We start from the raw sequence: 21,867 nt of genomic DNA, 5'->3' as shown, positions 1-21,867 counted from the left end.
TGTGTTGGTACGTTTGAAAAGGTTAAGAAGGTAAGACATTCCACAAATGTACTTTTAACAAGGCACACCTGTTAATTGAAATGCATTCCAGGTGACTACCTCATGAAGCTGGTTGAGAGAATGCCAAGAGTGTGCAAAGCTGTCATCAAGGAATGGGTGACAAGGGTGGCTACTTTAAGGTTTCATCAGGAAAACCATGGAATGAGTTGGTGTGTCCAAACATTTAACTGGTACTGTGTGTGTGTGTCTGTATATATATACACAGTGGGGCAAAAAAGTATTTAGTCAGCCACCAATTGTGCAAGTTCTCCCACTTAAAAAGATGAGAGAGGCCTGTAAATTTTAATCATAGGTACACTTCAACTATGACAGACAAAATGAGAAAAAAAATCCAGAAAATCACATTGTAGGATTTTTTAATTAATTTATTTGCAAATTATGGTGGGTCATGACTGGGTGCTCTTACTGCTCTTACTGAAGGAAGGAGGTTGTTGGCCAAGATCTTGCGATACATGGCCCTATCCATCCCTATCGTCGTCCTGTCCCCTTTGCAGAAAATAATCCCCAAAGAATGATGTTTCCACCTCCATGCTTCACGGTTGGGATGGTGTTCTTGGGGTTGTACTCATCCTTCTTCTTCCTCGAAACACGGCGAGTGGAGTTTAGACCAAAAAGCCAAATTTTTGTCTCATCAGACCACATGACCTTCTCCCATTCCTCCTCTGGATCATCCAGATGGTCATTGGCAAACTTCAGACGGGCCTGGACATGCGCTGGCTTGAGCAGGGGGACCTTGCGTGCGCTACAGGATTTTAATCCATGACGGCGTAGTGTGTTACTAATGGTTTTCTTTGAGACTGCAAAATTGGCAGTGTATCAAATACTTGTTCTCCCCACTGTATATATGTATGTGTGTGTATATATATATATATATGTGTGTATATATATATATATATGTGTGTATATATATATTTGTGTGTATATATATATATATATATATATGTATGTGTATATATATATATATGTGTGTATATATATATATATGTGTATATATATGTGTATGCATATGTATATATGTATGTATATATATATATATGTGTATGCATATGTGTATGTATATGTATATATGTATGTATATATATATGTGTATATATATGTGTATATATATATATATATATATATATGTGTGTGTGTGTGTGTGTGTGTGTGTGTGTGTGTGTGTGTGTGTATATATATATATGTGTATATATATATATATATGTATATATATGTATGTATGTATGTGTGTGTGTGTGTGTGTGTGTGTGTGTGTGTGTGTGTGTGTGTGTGTGTTAGAGCTCGACCGATTATGATTTTATAATACCGATACCGATTTTTGGAGGACCAAAAAAAGCCGATACCAATTAATCGGTAGATTTATTTATTTATATAAATATTGTCATTATTTCAAATATATATATTACAGTTACATATATTTTATATTACAATTACAACAATACTCAATGAACAATGAACACTTGTATTTTAACTTAATATAATACATAAATAAAATCTATTTAGTCTCAAATAAATAAGGAAACATGCTCAATTTGGTTTAAATAATGCAAAAACACAGTGTTGAAGAAGAAAGTAAAAGTGAAATATGTGCCATGTAAAAAAGTTAACGTATAAGTTCCTTGCTCAGAACATATGAAAGCTGGTGGTTTAATATTCCCAGTAAAGAAATATTAGGTTGCAGTTATTATAGGAATTATGTACAAATTATTATTTGTATTTCATATACCTTTGACTATTGGATGTTCTAATAGGCACTTTAGTATTGCCAGCCTAATCTCAGGAGTTGATAGGCTTGAAGTCATAAACAGCATTGCTAAGAGCTGCTGGCACACACAGTAAAGTTTGAATGATTGCTTACGAGCCTTCTGCTGCCTACCCCCGCTCAGTCAGACTGCTCTATCAAATATCAAATCATAGACTTTATTATAATATAATATACACAGTAATACGAGCCTTTGGTCATTAATATGGTCAAATCCGAAAACTATCATTTCGAAAACAAAACGCTCATTCTTTCAGTGAAATACGGAACCGTTCCATATTTTATCTAACAGGCGGCAACCCTAAGTCTAAATATTGCTGTTATATTGCACAACCTTCAATGTAATGTCATAATTATGTAGTTATGTAAAATTCCAAACTGTTGCATATACCCAGACTCTGCATGCAATGAACGCAAGAGAAGTGACACAATGTCCCTAGTTAATATTGCCTGCTAGCATGAATTTATTTTAATTAAATATGCAGGCTTAAAAAAATATATACTTCTGTGTATTGATTTTAAGAAAGGCGTTGATGTTTAGGGTTAGGTACATTCGTGCAACGATAGTGCTTTTTTCGCGAATGCGCTTTTGTTAAATCATCACCCGTTTGGCGAAGTAGGCTGTGATTCTATGATGAATTAACAGGCACCGTGTTGATTATATGCAACGCAGGACAAGCTAGTTAACCTAGTAATATCATCCAACATGTAGTTAACTAGTGATTATGTGAAGATTGATTGTTTTATACAAGATAAGTGTAATGCTAGCTAGTAACTTACCTCGGCTCCTTGCTGCACTTGCGTAACAAGTGGTCAGCCTGCCACGCAGTTTCCTCGTGGAATGCAATGTAATCGGCCATAATCCAAAAATTATCCAAAAATGCCAATTACATAATCCAAAAATCCCGATTACTGATTGTTATAAAAACTTGAAATCAGCCATGCCGATTAATCGGTCGGCCTCTAATATGTGTGTGTGTATATATATATATACACACACACACACAAAACACTCACCAAACACAGACAGTACCAGTCAAATGTTTTGAACACCTACTCATTCAAGGGTTTTTCTGTTGGGGGAAAGGTGATGACTTCCCTTCTACCAAACAGACAGAGGGACAGGAGGAGAGAAGTATACCTGATTATTAAGTTACCAAACCTACTGGTGGGCTGTTAACGATACAAGACAATAGGCTTTGATAGAAATGCTAGTCAGACCAATTATAACAAATAAATGGTCTTCCCACTATATAGCCTGCTAATGGGTATTTGATCTCACTTATTGACATTGAGCTGACCTGTCAGACTAAAGGTATTGGAATCAGATGCACTCATTATGACTCTCCAACACAACTCCAGGCCCACTCTGCTTCCCATGGAGCCAGGTAACCGTGGCGATGGTGTCTGTGGAGACCGGGGGTGGATTAACGTCTCCCCTGCCAGTAACCATGCCACGCCTCGACACACACACAATGGGAGGGGACAACACTAAGCCTGAGGGGACTGGCAAGCACACATAAACACACACACACACATACACACACATACACAAGGCAATGCCTGGATGGTGGCTACTGTGACAGACAGAAACATACATAGGCACACAAGTTGAAGCATGCATGCATACACACACAGACTGTACACACACACCCCGCGTACAACTGAGCAGCTATTAATTTGGGGTCAGAACACTCCCCTCTAACAGGGCAGTTGGCAGTGAGGTTTGTCCTGTTTGACAACCATCTTTACTATCAAATCATTCTCCTACACCCTGGCTCCAGTCCAACAACGAGAGGACATAAAATCATGTTTTATTTTCTTCTTTCTCTTTTTATCTCTCTGGGGGAATATTATCCATAAAAGCAGAGTGGAACCGAGAGCGGCGAGCAGCGTTTCCAAGGGGAGGAGTTAGGGCATTGCACTCTTAACCTTTTTTTCCTAATGGAACTTTAAAGCGCTGGGGTAATGTGCTTCCTGCGGAGAGTAGTTGGGAATGGCTGCAGCTATTAAATGGTAATAGGGGTGCTTTTAAGCCTTGAATGGTCCCGAGCCTCTTGGAGAGGAGAGGTTAGAGGGTTAGTTGTGCTTCAGAGACGCAACCCTTGAGGGAACTGCATTATTAAACCCAATAAGACCCAATTAACTGCTTTAGAGTTTGTACCTATCTAATTGTCAGTCGTCGGTACAACCTAATGCTATTTTTTGCGTGCAGGGAAAGGTCTGATCGCTGTGACCTCTGACCTTTACCTTAGCCCAAGGGTCGTCTCTCCCTGCACTATGCTCCCTCAAGTCACCGTGGCTGGGGTCAGAGTGCCCACCTGTGGATACATGTCCCAGGTCAATCAGTATAGCCTATAGAGGCTTCAGCAGGGTGTATTTTAGTCCTCAGTTGTTAATGCCGCAAATGGGAGAAGAAATATATGTTTTTCAGTTTTCTCATACTGAATATTCAAATCAAAATGTATTTGTATTTGTGCGCTGAATAGAACAGGTGTAGGTAGACCTTACAGTGAAATGCTGACTTACAAGCCCTTAACCAACAATGCAGTTTTAAGAAAAATACAACAACAAAAAAGTTACAAATAAAAGTTCCAAATAATTAATGAGCAGCAGTAAAATAACAATAGCGAGGCTATATACAGTTGGGAACCGGTACATAGTCAATCTGCGGGGACACCGGTTAGTCGAGGTAATTGAGGTGATATGTACATATAGGTAGAGTTATTAAAGTGACTATGCATAGATGATAACAGAGAGTAGCAGCGGCGTAAAAGAGGGGGGGGGGGTGCAATGCAAATAGTCTGGGAAGCCATTTGATTAGATGTTCAGGAGTCTTATGGCTTGGGGGTAGAAGCTGTTTAGAAGCCTCTTCGACCTATACTTGGCGCTCTAGTACCGCTTGGCGTGCGGTAGCAGAGAGAACCGTCGATGACTAGGGTGGCTGGAGTCTTTCATTATTTTTAGGGCCTTCCTGTGACATCGCCTGGTATAGAAGTCATGGATGGCAGGAAGCTTGGCCCCAGTACTGGGCCGTACGCAATACCCTCTGTAGTGCCTTGTGGTCGGAGGCCGAGCAGTGATGCAGCCCGTCAGGATGCTCTCGATGGTGCAGCTGTAGAACCTTTTGAGGATCTGAGGACCCATGCCAAATCTTTTCAGTCTCCTGAGGGGGAATAGGTTTTGTCGTGCCCTCTTCACGACTGTCTTGATATGCTTGGATCATGTTAGTTTGTTGGTGATGTGGACGCCAAGGAACTAGAAGCTCTCAACCTGCACCACTACAGCCCCGTCGATGAGAATGGGTGCGTGCTCGGTTCTCCTTTTCCTGTAGTCCACAATCATCTCCTTTGTCTTGATCACATTGAGGGAGAGGTTGTTGTCCTTGCACCACACGGTCAGATCTCTGACCTCCTCCCAAAAAGCTGTCTTGTCGTTGTCGGTGATCAGGCCTACCGCTGTTGTGTCATCTGCAAACTTAATGATGGTGTTGGAGTCATGCCTGGCCATGCAGTCATGAATGAACAGGGAGTACAGGAGGGGACTGAGCATGCACCCCTGAGGGGCCCCCAGTGTTGAGGATCAGTGTGGCGGATGTGTTGTTACCTACCCTTAGCCTTGGATGAGAGAGCATAAATAAAGTGTGTGTGTGTGTGTGTGTGTGTGTGTGTGTGTGTGTGTGTGTGTGTGTGTGTGTGTGTGTGTGTGTGTGTGTGTGTGTGTGTGTGTGTGTGTGTGTGTGTGTGTGTGTGTGTGTGTCTTCCTGTGCTTACGTGTGTGTGTGACAGATGCGGAGAAACATACACTGAATGTGCAAAACATGATAAAAAAAACTGCTCTTCCATGACATAGACTGACCAGGTGAATCCAGGTGAAAGCTGTGATCCCTTATTGATGTTAAATCCACTTCAATCAGTGTATATGAATGGGAGGAGAGAGGTTAAATACATATTTTTAAGCCTCGAGACAATTGTGCTTTTCAGAGAGTGAATGTGCAAGACATAAAAGGTAAGGGCCTTATAAACGAGGTAGGTGCTCCGGTTTGTGTCAAGAACTGCAACGCTGCTGTGTTTTTCAAGCTCAACAGTTTCCCGCGTGTTTCAAGAATGGTCCACAACCCAAAGGACATCCATCCAACTTGACACAACTGTGGGAAGCAATGGAGTCATCATGGGCCAGCATCCCTGTGGAACGCTTTCAACACCTTGTAGAGTCCATGCCCTGACGAATTGAGACTGATCTGAGGGCAAAAGTGGGTGCAACTCAATATTAGGAAGGTGTTCCTAATGTTTTGTACACTCAGGGTATTGACACCACTTAGACTGGGTAAAGGGGCTAAACAGCACCATTAAAAGCCACAAGAGAGCTGCTCTCAGCCACTAAATTGCCAATTCATTTGTGAAATCGACTCAATAAAGACCTCCTCCAATAGCAAGTAATGCACAGACAATCTGTCTCAGCAAGACACTCACTGTGAGAAGAGGACCAGAGATAAACAACTTTGGTGTCAAATTAGTCCTAAGTTTTACAGCCCATTGGCTACCATGATGGACCAAAGCTTTAATGAATATCCTGACCAATGTGTTTTTGGGTGTCTGAGCAAAAAAGAGAGGAAAATTCTGAAAGGGAGAGTTGGGGTGTGTGTGTGTGTGTGCGTGCGTGCGTGAGTGAGCGTGCGTGTGTGTGTTAGAGCCTTCAAGTCCAACCCAGGTCTCGGTGCTCTGGTGGCCAACTGGAGGGCCAAGGTGACTGGGGTTGGCAAGCAGAGGGCTTCCTGCCAGATGGACGGCCAGCCAAGACAGGGCCAGCCAAGAGAGGGTTGGATCTGATTAACACACTCATCTCTTCTTCACACACTAATGGTTGTAATGTACCGTTGTACCCCCCCACCCTCTCCACACACACACACACACACACACACACACACACACACACATACAAACGCATGGTCTTTTTGGATACAATATGTGTCCCTGAGTCTCCATAGGGAGGGTCTATAATGTGTACAAAAGTGCAGGATACATGGGAAGAATGAATAGAGCAGAACTGTATAAGCAGTGTCACGGTGGATTTAAGCTAAATAACGGATCATATGACATTGTCACTTTGCCAACCCCCTCCTCCCCTCCTCTTGTCCATGTCCACCCTCATCTTAGCTGTACCTGCCAACTCGGTGCCATCTGTGCCAATCCACACACTGCCGTTACTGCACCCAGGGGGCATCAATCAGACAATCAACCTGGCACTTACAGAAGGACAATGACTGGACAAGAAGGGATGGTTGTGTGGTAAAGGGAAGTGTGTGTGTGTGTGTGTGTGTGTGTGTGTGTGTGTGTGTGTGTGTGTGTGTGTGCGTGTGTTTTCAGAGAGGTAACAGATTCGATTGTCGCTCCCTATAGTGGCATCCTTGGCTCCCAACAGCTGTCACTCACACTTTAACCCACTTTGCGTCATGGGCTGATGCACACAAGCATACGAGCATGCACGCATGCTTGCACCCTCTCCCAGTCCCCTCTCCCAGTCTTTTGCTCTCTCCTCCGATCAGAACGTTTTTCTTCATAGTCCTTTATCGAGCATTAGTTTGTTTAGCATCTGTCACTCTCCACCTCTCCTCTCGTTTATCAGATGGAGACCGCCTCGCTCATGACATTCCGAGGATAGCGTTGCTACGGCAACCACCGGTCCGAAAAATTATCGGAGACAATTGGGACGTTTTTAATGTGTTTTGGTTTTATATTAAAACAAATCGAAGATGCAGTGAGTGGGAGGGAGAAAGGGTAGAGAGAGAGGGAGATACATATTCTATCAGGGTTATTAACACTTAAAGGTCAGGGCTGTAGCGAATAGAGACTAAAGATGTAAGATTGAGGTGGGTTAAAGGAGCAAGCAAAAGATTTTGAGAGTGAGAGAGGGATAGTGATACAGGGAGTGAGAGACGGAGATTGTGAGTAAAATAAAGTGGGAGGGAGAAAGAGGAAGTGGTAGGGAGAGAGGGATCGTAAATAAGGAGAGAGGGATAGTGGAAGAGGAGAGATACGGAATATGGTGCAGTTGGTTAAACAGCCAAGGCTTTTCACTCAGGCCTGTAATAGGCAGATAAAGGCTCTGCTTCCCCTCTCTCTCTCTCTCATCCCTCGCTTCTCCTCCATTATCCCAGGCTCTCATTATTACTCTATGAACTACACGTGGGTTTTCTCTTCTTCTGTTCCCATCTCCTGCTTTCTCTCATCATCTGTGTTGTGCCTTATGAAATTAAATGTATAATTATGCTACTCGAAAGTATGGAATTGAGAAATGCACCTTTTATGTCTGGGTAGTTGAATGTGTATATTTCTATCTGTTTTATATGTGGGTTGTATGAATGTGGGTTTCATTTTTGTATCTGTTTTGTACGTGGGTTGTAATTTTGTATCTGTTTAGTATGTGGGTTGCATTTGCTCTAAGCTGTCCTCGACCTCTCTGTTAACCATCTTCCCCTTCTCCCTTCCTCTCATGTATTTCTCTCCACCTCTCATCTCTCTCTTCTCCTCTCACCCACTCTTATCTCTTTCACCCTCGTCTCACCCCTCACTCTCCTCCTGTCACTCTCTTACCACCTCTTACCCCCTTTCACCCACATCCCCCTCTCATCTCTCCTCCTCCCCCTTCTCATCCTCCTCTTATCTCTCATTTCCCTCTCGGGCAGAAAGTCATTTTCAGCAGGGAATGAAATCAGATGAGTTTCTTCCTGCTCTGTAGCAGAGAGAGAGCCAAGGTAAACCCTAAAGAAGATATAAACACTCCACCTCAAGCCGACGCCACAAAAAAGACAGATATCAGGAAAAATATTGCCATGCTGTCTCTCAATTTCAGAAGGCGAGCGGGAGAAATAGAGAGAACAAGAGAGGGAGAGGGAGTCGGGGATGATGAGGGAGATTTAAAAAAATGGCACATTCCTGGACAGCTTCAGAGTGCACAGTAGAGAGTCAGAGATTTGACAAACTACTTCATAACCAACAGAAAACATGTATATCTTCCATATCTTCAAGTATTCCGTTAAACCTTTTCACTAACATGCCTCCTTTAACTTTGAGAAGTGAACAGGTAACATCCTATGTATCTCAAACAGAGTTCAGTGTGTCAAATCGGAGGGTCTGTTGTCCGGACCTCTGGTAGTCTCTATGGGGGTACCACAGGGTTAAATTCTCGGGCCGACTCTTTTCTATTTTCTCTGTATATACAGAGACATACCCCAAGCGACTTACAGCTGTAATCGCAGCAAAAGGTGGCGCTACAAAGTATTAACTTAAGGGGGCTGAATAATTTTGCACGCCCAATTTTTCAGTTTTTGATTTGTTAAAAAAGTTTGAAATATCCAATAAATGTCCTTCCACTTCATGATTGTGTCCCACTTGTTGTTGATTCTTCACAAAAAAATACAGTTTGAAGCCTGAAATGTGGCAAAAGGTCGCAAAGTTCAAGGGGGCCGAATACTTTCGCAAGGCACTGTATCAACAATGTCGCTCTTGCTGCAGGTGATTCCCTGATCCACCTCTACGCAGACGACACCATTCTGTATACATCTGGCCCTTCTTTGGACACTGTGCCATACAACCCTCCTTCCGTGGCCTCCAACTGCTCTTAAACACTAGTAAAAAGAAATGCATGCTTTTCAACTGCTCGCTGCCCGCACCCGCCCGCCCGACAAGCATCACTACTCTGGATGGTTCTGACTTAGAATATGTGGACAACTACAAATACCGAGGTGTCTGGCTAGACTTTAAACTCTCCTTCCAGACTCATATTAGTCATTCCAAAATAAAATCTAGAATCAGCTTCCTATTTCGCAACAAAGCCTCCTTCACTCACACCGTCAAACATACCCTTGTAAAACTGACTATCCTACTGATCCTTGACTTCGGTGATGTCATTTACAAAATAGCCTCCAACACTCTACTCAGCAAACTGGATGCAGTCTATCACAGTGCCATCCATTTTGTCACCATAGCCCCATATACCACCCACCACTGCGACCTGTATGCTCTAGTCGGCTGGCCCTCGCTACATTTTTGTCGCCAGAACCACTGGCTCCAGGTCATCTATAAGTCTATGCTAGGTTAAGCTCCGCCTTATCTCAGTTCACTGGTCACGATAACAACACCCACCCGTAGCACGAGCTCCAGCAGGTATATCTCACTGGTCATCCCCAAAGGCAACAACCCCTTTGGCCGCCTTTCCTTCCAGTTCTCTGCTGCCAATGACTGGAACGAATTTCAAAAATTTCCCTCACTAACTTTAAACATCAGCTATCTGAGCAGCTAACCGATCACTGCAGCTGTACATAGCCCATCTGTAAATAGCCCACCCAATCTACCTACCTCATCCCCATATTGTTTTTAATTACGTTTCTTCTCTTTTGCACACCAGTTCTTCTATCTATCACTCCAGTGTTAATTTGCTAAATTGTAATTACTCCGCTACTATGGCCTATTTATTGACTTAGCTCCTCACGCCATTTGCACACACTGTATATAGACTTTCTTTTTTTCTATTGTGTTATTGACTGTACGCTTGTTTTTTCCATGTGTAACTCCATGTGTTGTTGTTTGTGTCGCACTGCTTTGCTTCATCTTGGCCAGGTCGCAGTTGTAAATGAGAACTTGTTCTCAACTAGCCTACCTGGTTAAATAAAGGTGAAATTAAAAAAAATCGAATAAATGTATCGCTGTGTACCAGGATGTAACCACCAGTGTAGCGTGTGTTGTGGGTCAGAGAGCACTCGTGTTGACATCACACAGCAGACACAGCTCAAACACAACCCATTAGAGAGATAGTTGAGGCCTGGCCACTCTTGTGTTGTGAAGTTATCAGACACACTCTGAGTTTGCTAAGGGGGGTCTGTGTATCAGCAGCACGGAGTCCTTTTGGCTTTGAAGCTGATTCTAGGTTTTTAATCCTTGTTGTTTTCTCCACAGGTTCCTGCTTTGATCCAGGTTGTGTTCACAACAGTTTACCGTTGCTTTTTTAAAAATGTATACAGTGCATTCGGAAAGTATTCAGACCCCTTGACTTTTCCACATTTTGTTACTTTACAGCCTTATTCTAAAATTGATTAAATCGTCCCCCCTCATCAATCTACACACAACACCCCATAATGACAATCAAAATGTATTTAAAATGTGATATTTAGGTTTTCAGACCCTTATCTCAGTACTTTGTTGAAGGACCTTTGGCAGCGATTACAGTCTCAAGTCTTTTTGGGTATGATGCTACAAGCTTGGCACACCCCCGAGTGTGGGGCTCCCGAGTGGCGTGGAAGTCTAAAGCACTGCATCTCAGTGCAAGAGGCATCACTACAGTACCTGGTTCGAATTCAGGCTGCATCTCATCCAGCCGTGATTGGGAGTCCCATAGGGCGGCGCACAATTGACCTCAATTGTCGAGAATAAGCCATTTAATTAGGCGACCAGTTCAGTAGTGGGGTGTAAGAAATGATCAGATTCATGACATCATAACCAGTCCAATAATGTTAATGAACAGTAACACACACCAGTCCAATAATGTTAATGAACAGTAACACACACCAGTCCAATAATGTTAATGAACAGTAACACATACCAGTCCAATAATGTTAATGAACAGTAACACACACCAGTCCAATAATGTTAATGAACAGTAACACACATCAGTGTTTAAAATAGAAAAAACAACCATCATTAGGAATTCTTAAATCACCAAATGCAAATGTTTATAGTTTCACAACCGTGAAAAGTTTTTCTGAAGGTGTAACGTTTTTAACCAGTTCGATAAAATGTAAATAGTGAACAATAACTCATTAACTTGTTATTTATTGTGTGTGTGTGTGTGTGTGTGTGTGTGTGTGTGTGTGTGTGTGTGTGTGTGTGTGTGTGTGTGTGTGTGTGCCTATCAGTGGGAAAGCTGGGGGTGTTTCTTTTTAATTATTCTTTCTTTTTTTACCTTTATTTAACTAGGCAAGTCAGTTAAGAACGCATTTCTATTTACAATGACGGCCTAGGAACGGTGGGTTAACTGTCTTGTTCTTCAGTTTGATACGTTTATTGAAGTCTGGTTGACAGGGCAACTCGGAGGTCATGCTGGCTGTCCAGTTTGTTTCTGCTTTTAGTTTTCAGCATGGCCATAGCAGAGAAGCCACTTTCACACAGACGGGTAGTGCTGAACGGTAGCATGATTCTGATTTCATGACAGGAGAGAGCAGGATACTCTCCCATTACGCTGCACCAGGACATTGGCCGACATTGGCCGGTGTCATTTCCGGGAAGCACATGCACAGTCCGCGATCAAATGACAGCGCCACCGTCAGATCCTCTTCGTTGCTTGGCAACGTGATGCTTCCCATCTCCACCCGAAAGGCGTCCCGTATCCAGTCTCCTGTTCTCCTCCGGGAAGTAGTCGCAAGAACATACCCTGCAGCTTGACAAGATGCTGTTTAACGGTTTGTTTGTGTGTCGCTTTGTTGATCAGATTCTGAATCTCACAATCAGCACTGGGAAACATGTCAATCCTCCCATTAGAAGCATGATTTGCCCAAACACTTAGTTTCATCTTGAAGGCATCCACTTTGTCCCTCTGTTCAAATCGATTGTGCCACCTCCCTTGCATTGACACATTGAGAGAATTCAGATGATCAAAAATATCCAGCAGGTAGGGAACTTGCGCGAGCCATACCTCACAATCGGAATGTTCGGCAGAGATGACTTGTTTTCCGAAATAAATGCAACAATCTCCGAAGGAAATGCAGCAAAGGAAGCTCATAAAAGGCGACCCAACACTTTACCCTTGGAAAGACAGCGGACTTCTGCTTGGTAAAGAATCTGCTGGTCCTCCCTCCCCATATCCCTGCAGAAGGCCTGGAAACGCCTGCTTTTCGTGGAACTCTTTTTTTTGATATAGTTGACACACTTGATCACATCCTGGAGAGTGGCGTGGAGCTCAGGCACCATGTCCTTCGCTGCCAATGCCTCCCTGTGTAGGAAGCAGTGGTTCCACGTTGCACTCGGCGCTCTCTCCAGTATCGGCTTTGCTACTCCGGGGTAGCTTTCCCGTCATGGCAGCTGCCCCATCAGTGGTCACTCCGACGCACCCATCCCAGGCCAATCCCACAGAGTCCAGGTACATATCCATTGTGTTAAAGACAGCCTCTGTGGTGGTGGTGGTGGTGGGAAGATCCTGACTAAAGAGGAACTGCTCCTCGAAGTTATGATCCCAGACGTGTCTGACGTAGACCATTAGCATTGCATGGTTAGCCACATCCGTGGATTCATCAAGCTGCTGTGCGTAATGGCCATTTGCACTGGTGCTCTCTGATGTCTGGTGCGTTATGTCCTCAGACATGTCCTGTATTCTACTCCTCATGATGTCATTGGATAGCGGTACGGTTTTAAGTTGGCGGTTGACTCTCCCAAGATTTCAGTGCACAACAATTGTGTGTGACATTTGGATCCGTGTGTGTGTGTGGGAGGCGAGAGCGTTACTGTGTTCGTCAGTGAGTGAGTGCAGCGTGAAAATCCTCAGAGTCCCAACGTAGCTAGTCATTTCACCAATGCGGACAACACTGCTCGTGTAAAGTCAGCAACAATAAGCGGTGCAGCAGTTACCTTTCAAATCGTTTAATGTTATATACAGTTGAAGTTTGAAGTTTACATACACCTTAGCCAATTACATTTAAACTCAGTTTTTCACAATTCCTGACATTTAATCCCAGTAAAAAATCCCTGTTTTAGGTCAGTTAGGATCACCACTTTATTTTAAGAATGTGAAATGTCAGAATAATAGTAGAGAGAATTATTTATTTATTTTTATCACATTCCCAGTGGGTCAGAAGTTCACATACACTCAATTAGTATTTGGTAGCATTGCCTTTAAATTGTTTAACTTGGGTCAAACGTTTCGGTTAGCGTTCCACAAGATTCCCACAATAGGTTGGGTAAATTTTGGCCTATTCCTCCTGACTGAGTCAGGTTTGAAGGCCTCCTTGCTCGTACACTCTTTTTCAGTTCTGCCCACAAGTTTTCTATAGGATTGAGGTCAGGGCTTTGTGAAGGTCACTCCAATACCTTGACTTTGTTGTCCTTAAGGCATTGTGCCACAACTTTGGAAGTATGCTTGGGTCATTGTCCATTTGGAAGACCCATTTGCGACCAAGCTTTAACTTCCTGACTGATGTCTTGAGATGTTGCTTCAATATATCCACATAATTTTCCTACCCCATGATGCCATCTATTTTGTGAAGTGCACCAGTCCCTCTGCAGCAAAGCATCCCCACAACATGATGCTGCCACCCCCGTGCTTCACGGTTGGGATGGTGTTCTTTGGCTTGCAAGTCTCCTCCTTTTTCCTCCAAACATAATGATGGTCATTATGGCCAAACAGTTCTATTTTTGTTTCATCAGACCAGAGGACATTTCCCCAAAAAGAACGATCTTAGTCCCCATGTGCAGTTCCAAACCGTAGTCTGGCTTTTTTTATGGTGGTTTTGGAGCAGTGGCTTCTTCCTTGCTGAGCGGCCTTTCAGGTTATGTCGATATAGGAATCGTTTTACTGTGGATATAGATACTTTTGTACCTGTTTCCTCCAGCATCTTCACAAGGTCCTTTGCTGTTGTTCTGGGATTGATTTGCACTTTTCGCACCAAAGTACGTTCATCTCTAGGAGACAGGACGCGTCTCCTTCTTGAGCAGAATGATGGCTGCGTGGTCCCACGGTGTTTATACTTGCATACTATTGTTTGTACAGATGAATGTGGTACCTTCAGGCATTTGTAAATTGCTCACAAGGATGATCCAGACTTGTGGAGGTCTACAATTTGTTTTCTAAGGTCTGGGCTGATTTATTTTGATTTTGCCATGATGTCAAGCGAAGAGGCACTGAGTTTGATGGTAGGCCTTGAAATACATCCTCAAATTATGTCAATTAGCACATCAGAAGCTTCTAAAGCCATGACATAATTTTCTGGAATTTTCCAAGTTGTTTAAAGGCACAGTCAACTTAGTGAATGTAAACTTCTGACCCACCGGAATTGTGATACAGTGAATTATAAGAGAAATAATCTGTCTGTAAACAATTGTTGGAAAAATTACTTGTGTCATGCACAAGTAATTTGCCAAAACTATAGTTTGTTAACAAGAAATGTGTGGAGTGGTTGAAAAACTAGTTTTAAAGACTCCAACCTAAGTGTATGTAAACTTCTGACATCAACGGTATATACAGTATACACTACCGTTCAAAAGTTTGGGGTCATTTAGAAATGTTCCCGTTAGAATCAAAGCATGATCAAGGACTGTTGGTCAACTTTCCTCTCCCCACCTCCTCCTCTCTTCCTCCTCTCCTCCCTAGTGAATATATGGAATCAGAAGAACTGAGTAATGATAACTGATGAAAACTGATAACTAATGATAACTGATAACTGCTCCCAGTCCTACATATTTCCCTCCTTTACAGCACCCCCATCTCTCTCTTTCTTCCTCCTCCTCTCCCACTTTCTTTATTCCTTTTCTCTCCATCCCCTGTGGGGGGATTTGTGTAGTAAGCGTAGCGTGAAGTGACCGAACGCTCAGAGCCAATGTGTGTCTTTGATCTTCGTCACCTTAGACGCCAGCCACCTGTGTCTCGCAGCCATGGAGATAATGTTGCTGGGGAGATTGATGTGAATGTAGACAGGGCTATACTACTCGCTTGCACAGAGTTCTGATGAGGCAGGTCCAGAATGGTCACACTCCAAAATCTCTAGCTACATCCATGTCTCTCACTCTTCCCTATGGTTCTTACTTTTCTTAATGCAATGTGTATGCTCAGCTGTTAGATTGCTGAATGTTGGAATGGCTGAAGGTGCAGGTTAAATACATAGGTTTCAGTTTCAGATCAAGGAGGAGGATTTAGGGTTCAACTGTCACTGTTTTATATGGAGCATTTAGGAGCCTGGCCACTGCTATAAGCCCCCTACAGACACACACCCTCTCACTTGCGTTCTCCCCCCCCCCCCCCCCCCCCCCCCCATCTCCTTCGCTCCTCTTCTCTCCCCTCTATTTTATGGTTGCTGGCATTGACAGAAATGCTTATTTCTGAATGGCGAGGGCGGACATTTGTCGAAGCACTGAGTTAGAGGGCGGTGTTCCTGTAGTTGTGTGATGCTGATACGGCACTCAGGTTTTTTCATCGGACTCCTTTCCTTTATCTCTGTGTCTGAATGATTGAAAGATATTTCTCGGTTGTGAATAGACTCTCTTCCCCTCTTCTCTCTTTGTTGCTAGAATCCATATTCTCTCTGGACTGATACTAGTCTGACATGAGCAGGGGCGCTTTCACTGGGAACGGGGGGGGGGCATTTTGTCCCGCCCTGGATATGAGTATACTTGTCTTGATGAACTTTCCTTTTGTACTGCCAATGGTAGGTCCTGATTTAATAATTTAGTGATGAATTTTGTCCCTTCTCTCTCTCCATGTAGCTCCGGACGCCACTAAAGACCCGTGTCTGAAGGTGCGCTGCCCTGCTCACAAGGTGTGTTTCAGCCACGACTACCAGACAGCCATCTGCACCAACACCAACCACAAGCAGCCTAGACACAGGTAAGACTCTCATAAAGCACACCATTAGCCCTTAGTCCTCTACAATGTGCGGTAAAGGAAAAGAAAAGCTCAAACTCGAATGCCTTTCTTTCGCTTAATGGCTTTAATGATGTATATACTTTAGTAACCTATAGTACACCCTGGCCTGGTATTAGCCACACCACCCACCTGCCTCCTAAGTGCAAATCATGTGCAATCCCCGTGTCCTAGCCTCTCTCTGCAGCCATTGAAGTCCGCGGAGGTATGCACTCTGCATGGCATTTCCTCGGCTTCTATTACTGCTCTTGTCCACTGAGATGACATTTGATTGACAGAGAGAACAGGAAGAAGGGGGAGGAGGAGGGGGGGGGGGAGCATATCATTACATATAGCATCTCTGTGGGGGATAGAAAGAAGGGGGAGGCGTGGGCCCCTCTCAACACTTGATCTCGGTGCCTCTCTCCAGTCTTCAGTTTAATACAAACAAATCTAAATTATGCAATGGCCGTTAATAGGGAGTAAGTGCTCGTTACTCATAATTACTGGCGCCTCTGGGTGTACAGGCGCAGAGAAGAGCAGAACAGAGACTCGTCACTTGAGGGCTCCAAGCACGTCTTCTGTCACTACCACTGCTCTGCTGATCCAGTTTCAAACTGAATTTATCAGAAAAAGAGCCTGTGTACATTAACATGCATTCAATTGTTGCGAATACACTGGTTAGTACAATAGTTAGATTAAAATGTTGACAATGCTTTGCAAGAATAATGATTTCCCTTACAATCCGGTTTACATGGTAGTCTGGCTCAGGCTACCTGATAGGACTGATAGGCTACCTGAAAGGACTGATAGGCTACCTGATAGGACTGATAGGCTACCTGAAAGATGCGTAAAATCGGCAATCAAAATAAACGTTTTACTGTATCACAGGCATCGTCTCATTTTTGGGAAACCTATTTGATTCCGAGTTCAGACATATACAGTTTGTATGTGAAAACTGTTTCAAAGATGCACACTTTCGGATTTTCCAAACTCACTTCGCCAAACTCACATTTTCGCCAACGAGGAAGGCTCGCGTTCCTTGTCATAGCACATGCACAGATCAAATACACAGCTGGAACTTTAGTTAAAGTGTTCAGATGTCCTAATCATTTGAATCGTGAGACCTTCAGGGTGATATTTGGGATGATGACTTGTTCATAACTTGTTCAATTCAATGACGTTATGGCATATTAAAACAGATTGAAATCTACCGCAGAGCTACGTACATGCAGAGGCACTCAGTGTTGAGTGTGATGTACTCTGAGTGACTGGAGCACAGGTTCATATGCTGTATGTCTACACTATACCAGCTGGGTCATTGTTATACTGTGCCGTTAACCTAGTCGAGCTCCATTTCCACTGTTAAAACAGCCAGCTGTGGTGTGTGTGTGTGTGTGTGTCAAGGGAAACACAGCTGACCTCCCCCCCCACACACACACACAAACGGTCGCACACACTACCACCAGGAGGCCAATGAGATGGAGAGAGACCCTGCCGCGATTTGAGAGAGCTGGACAGAGAGCACTAAGGAGGCAGGCAAATGAAGAGAACCCGATGGACAGAGAGAAACAACAAGATAGGAGGAAAATAAGTATTATTCCCTTCTCTCTCTTTATTCTCTCTCCTCCTTCCTTTTGCTCTCGCTCTCTCTCATTGTCTCCTTCTCTCCTTCTCACTCTCTTGATCTCGCTCTCTCTCCTTCTCTCCCTCTCACTCTCTCTTTCTCGCTCTCTCGCTCTCCCTCTCTCCCTCCTTGTGCTCTGTGGTCAGTCAGTCAGAATGATGTCCGCTGGGTAAAGAAGAGAGTGAGAGTTTCACGGCAGGGTCTCCAGGGGTGGTCTGTGAGCCTAATGCCCTCCCCTCTTCCCACACACGTACGCACACACCATTCTGTCACACCCCGACACGTAACACAGAGACCACACGCATGAACAAACACAGGCGTGTTGGACACACAGCTATCTGACAGCGATCCTTCTCTCCCTCGCCATGCGTATGTGTTATCTACCCAGACATAGATACCCTGACTAGAGGAAGCACACGCTTCAACACACCCACATACACACACACTCACACGCACACACTCACACACACAGCTCTCCCAGGCTTTCAGGGTTATCTATGAAAAGGAGGGCGGAAGGAGGAGAGAAAGGGGAGGAGGAGGATGAGGGTGGACATCTTTAGGAGATTTTGATCAGCCTCATCAGCGTTTTATATTACACAGTATTATGAGACATAATTGCTTTTTTATTCACTAGTAGGTATTGGCAGTGCGTGGCATGTCTAATCTGTGATTATAGTGTTTTTGTCACGGCTGGGGAGATGGATAATTATAGGCATCACGGAGGTGTCTGCCTGCCGATCCGCACCGCACCATGCTGCCCCAGACCTGGACGGGAATGGACCCGTTTCACAGCCAGAGATGTGTGACAGATTTCCCCCGTACCCCCACTCTGACACTCGCACCCTATTCATTCTCAAGTCAGTGGCGTTCGCCGTACATCCCAGTTGTCAGATTCATTTCTCTAACTTCACACCTCTGGTGTTGTTGTAGAGGAGGGTGATGTGTCGACAGACAGACTGGGTGAGGGAGGGCGGAGCACTTAACGAGAAGATTGCTGGAAGATTTTATCCAATGTAATTACGCTCGTTATAGAAAAGCACTGGTGGACCAGGGCCTACATTACCCTGGCACACACACACACACACACACACACACACACACACACACACACACACACACACACACACACTACTATCCCCAAGGAGAGAGAGAGAGAGACTGATGTACAGTACATCATTTGGTTTGAGAGTTACAGCAGTCATGGACGCCTCGGGCGCCATCTTGGTACGAAGACAATTAGATTGGAGTGATTAGACATGCTGTTATTATTCTACTGCTGTTGTTTTGGACCGTTTGGAACAAGAAGTGTAGTTGGCAGACCTGTTTATCTACTGAGTAGACAACTTTGATTGGGAGCGATGCAATTGTGTGCAATTTGACTTCTGCAACGTGCATTTTGAATGCAATTTGGATGCAATTAAAGTTGTATGAACAAGCAATATCCAATGAAATTGAGTTCAAAGGCCTAGGTCAGTCAAAAAACGTGATTTCTATGTGTTCTTATATAATAGCACACTATGAGGTATGAATAATACTGTGAGATTGTGAACGTTATGATAATGCCCTATTAGTGCCGAGAGCTGTTTGAAAAGACAGCCTGAAAATCACCAGCCGCTAAATAGTCCCAGTCGGTATTAGATAGAGCGTCGTGGCCCAGCCCACCTATGGGGAAAACAACCTGTGGTTAACTAGGTTACTCCATTGGCTCACAGCAAAAACGTTACCTTTTTCATGTGCAGTTTTTGTGCTGTCTGCTTGTTTTAGTCAGTTACAAACCACATTTAAGAAAAGTACAGCCTGTCTAGAGATGACTTTTCAACACTGCCTGCTCCCTACCGTTCTCACTCATGCTGCTTTTCATGACGGTGCTAGCAGCCACGTGAGTCAGTGCTACCTAGCTACCGACCGGGAACATTAAGCTAGCCAAGACCAACAACACAAACAAATGGACTATATAGATGCAAGTAGTGAGTGGAGTTACAAACGGACTATACTAAACAAGTTAAATGTCTTATCTGTGATTAAATGTTTTTCACACTCATAGCTACATGTAGCCTACTTGGACACTGGTTCCCCACATTACCCACTGTCCTACACTGAATAGCCTGAAGCCACAGGGCTCTTCTCGAAGCTGTCCTTATTTCCCTACGTGGGAGCATTGCCAACCGTAGGTCGGGATGTTTGACCTGGTTCATGTACATTGAACAGCAGAGCAGCTTCTCTGCATGTTTTGTTATTTCTATGTAACAAAAAATGTACGGCGAATTTTGTTTTTGACGCCTCTTTTACAATGGGGCTCAATTGGAAAGAATGTGGGTTTCCCCAATTTGTGGGCGTGGGGAATTCCTTACGTGAAGATCGACTCAGACTATTAGTTATTAATAAAAGAGTTCTAATCCTCTCTGCCAATAGCAGCTGTTCAGTTTTCCCCTCCCCCACGCAGACCACTCCCAGACAGTACTAGCAAAAGTCTTCCTTGAAAAATTTCTCTTCGCTAAGAAGCTATTTTTGTGTATTTTTTTTAAAACCATTTTAATTTAAATGATCACAGTACATAATTGTTACCCAGAAATGATTTGATATTGTGAATGAAACAGCTGCATTGCACCTTTAACATCCACTGTTGTCATTGGAAGCCCCTGCAGTTTTGTTCAACTTCCTGGATCTCTTACCACAGTGCTCTCAGACATTTGTAATCGAGATACTGAGTCGAGTAGAAATGAACAATCAAATCTGTTCGCTTATCTTTGAGTAATATGCTACTATATTGCATTATGCACGTGTCTCTCACTGCCCCCCTCCCCTCCTCTCTCTTTAGTGTGAAACCCAGAAAAGAAAGATTGGCCCACAAACACTGGGCAGGAGCAGGGGCCCATGGGAAGTGTGGTCCGTGCCCTGTCATCCACCCCAGCCCCGTGTGCGGCTCTGACGGCCACACCTACTCCTCTAAGGTGAGACGCATACCACCCCAACCCATCTTCTCTCTCTCCCTCGTTCTCTCTTTCTTTAATATCTCGTTTGGCTGCTCATTTATAGTCATAGGTCTACACACACACAAACACACACACACACACACACACACACACACACACGGAGAGCTTCGGAATGGCGACGCTCCGTAAATGCCCGCGTCAGCCGTGATGGATGACGCTGAGGATGAACTGTGTCTGCCGATGCCATTTGATTCCAGAGTCCTTCGGCTAGAGAAAAACAACCTCTCCCTCTTCTCCTCTCTTCTCCCTCGGTCTCGTTCAGTTCTTCCCTCTCTTTTGCTCCCCAATTATCCCTGCTTTGCTCCCCCATCCCTCCACCTCACCCCCTCTGTCACCTTTACTGAGATAAAATGCCCATAGAATGTAAGCCCTTTTAATAGCTAGAAACCACTCTGTAACCACAGACACACATACACGCACGCATGCACACACAAAATCTAATCTGGCCTCCATTACCACTGAGGGAGGCGATCCTCTGCCACATAGATTCGCAGAGATCAATCAGCCCTCTTCTCATGGGGGTTCTGTCATTAGCACACACTGACACACACACACACACACATACCTGCCCCCACTCCCCTTTGCCTCATCCACTCCAGAGGTGGAGAGGGGGATTGGGGTGTCACTCTCCATCAGAGAGCGAAGGAGGGGAGGGGGAAAGGGGTGGCAGTGTTGTCCCTCTCTCCTCTCCTTTTACCTGCTCCCTCTGGCTTCAGTGGTCTGGATAAATGTGTGGCCTCAGTTAGCTGCTAGTGATGTCGCCCCTACTGAGACGAACAGCAATATAACGGTTAGCGCCTGGGCTAAGAATCTGGCTCTTATAGTGTAGT

The 21,867-nt window shown here is 44.1% G+C and overlaps 1 protein-coding gene across 2 annotated transcripts in view; it reads left to right on the top strand.

Moving 5' to 3' along the window:
- Positions 1–21,867, top strand: part of LOC110487720 (testican-1) — a 276,877-nt gene that overhangs the window by 193,934 nt on the left and 61,076 nt on the right. For both annotated transcript variants that reach the window (XM_036942848.1, XM_036942847.1), the window contains 2 exons: positions 16,282–16,402; positions 20,863–20,995. In XM_036942848.1, the coding sequence (XP_036798743.1) occupies positions 16,282–16,402; positions 20,863–20,995 (254 nt within the window). The remainder of the gene's footprint in view (positions 1–16,281; positions 16,403–20,862; positions 20,996–21,867) is intronic.

This window comes from Oncorhynchus mykiss, chromosome 14 (assembly GCF_013265735.2).
Source record: "Oncorhynchus mykiss isolate Arlee chromosome 14, USDA_OmykA_1.1, whole genome shotgun sequence".
Classification (NCBI taxonomy): Eukaryota; Metazoa; Chordata; class Actinopteri; order Salmoniformes; family Salmonidae; genus Oncorhynchus; species Oncorhynchus mykiss.
Note: the sequence above shows the minus strand (reverse complement) of the source record. Positions and strands in the feature narration are given on the sequence as shown.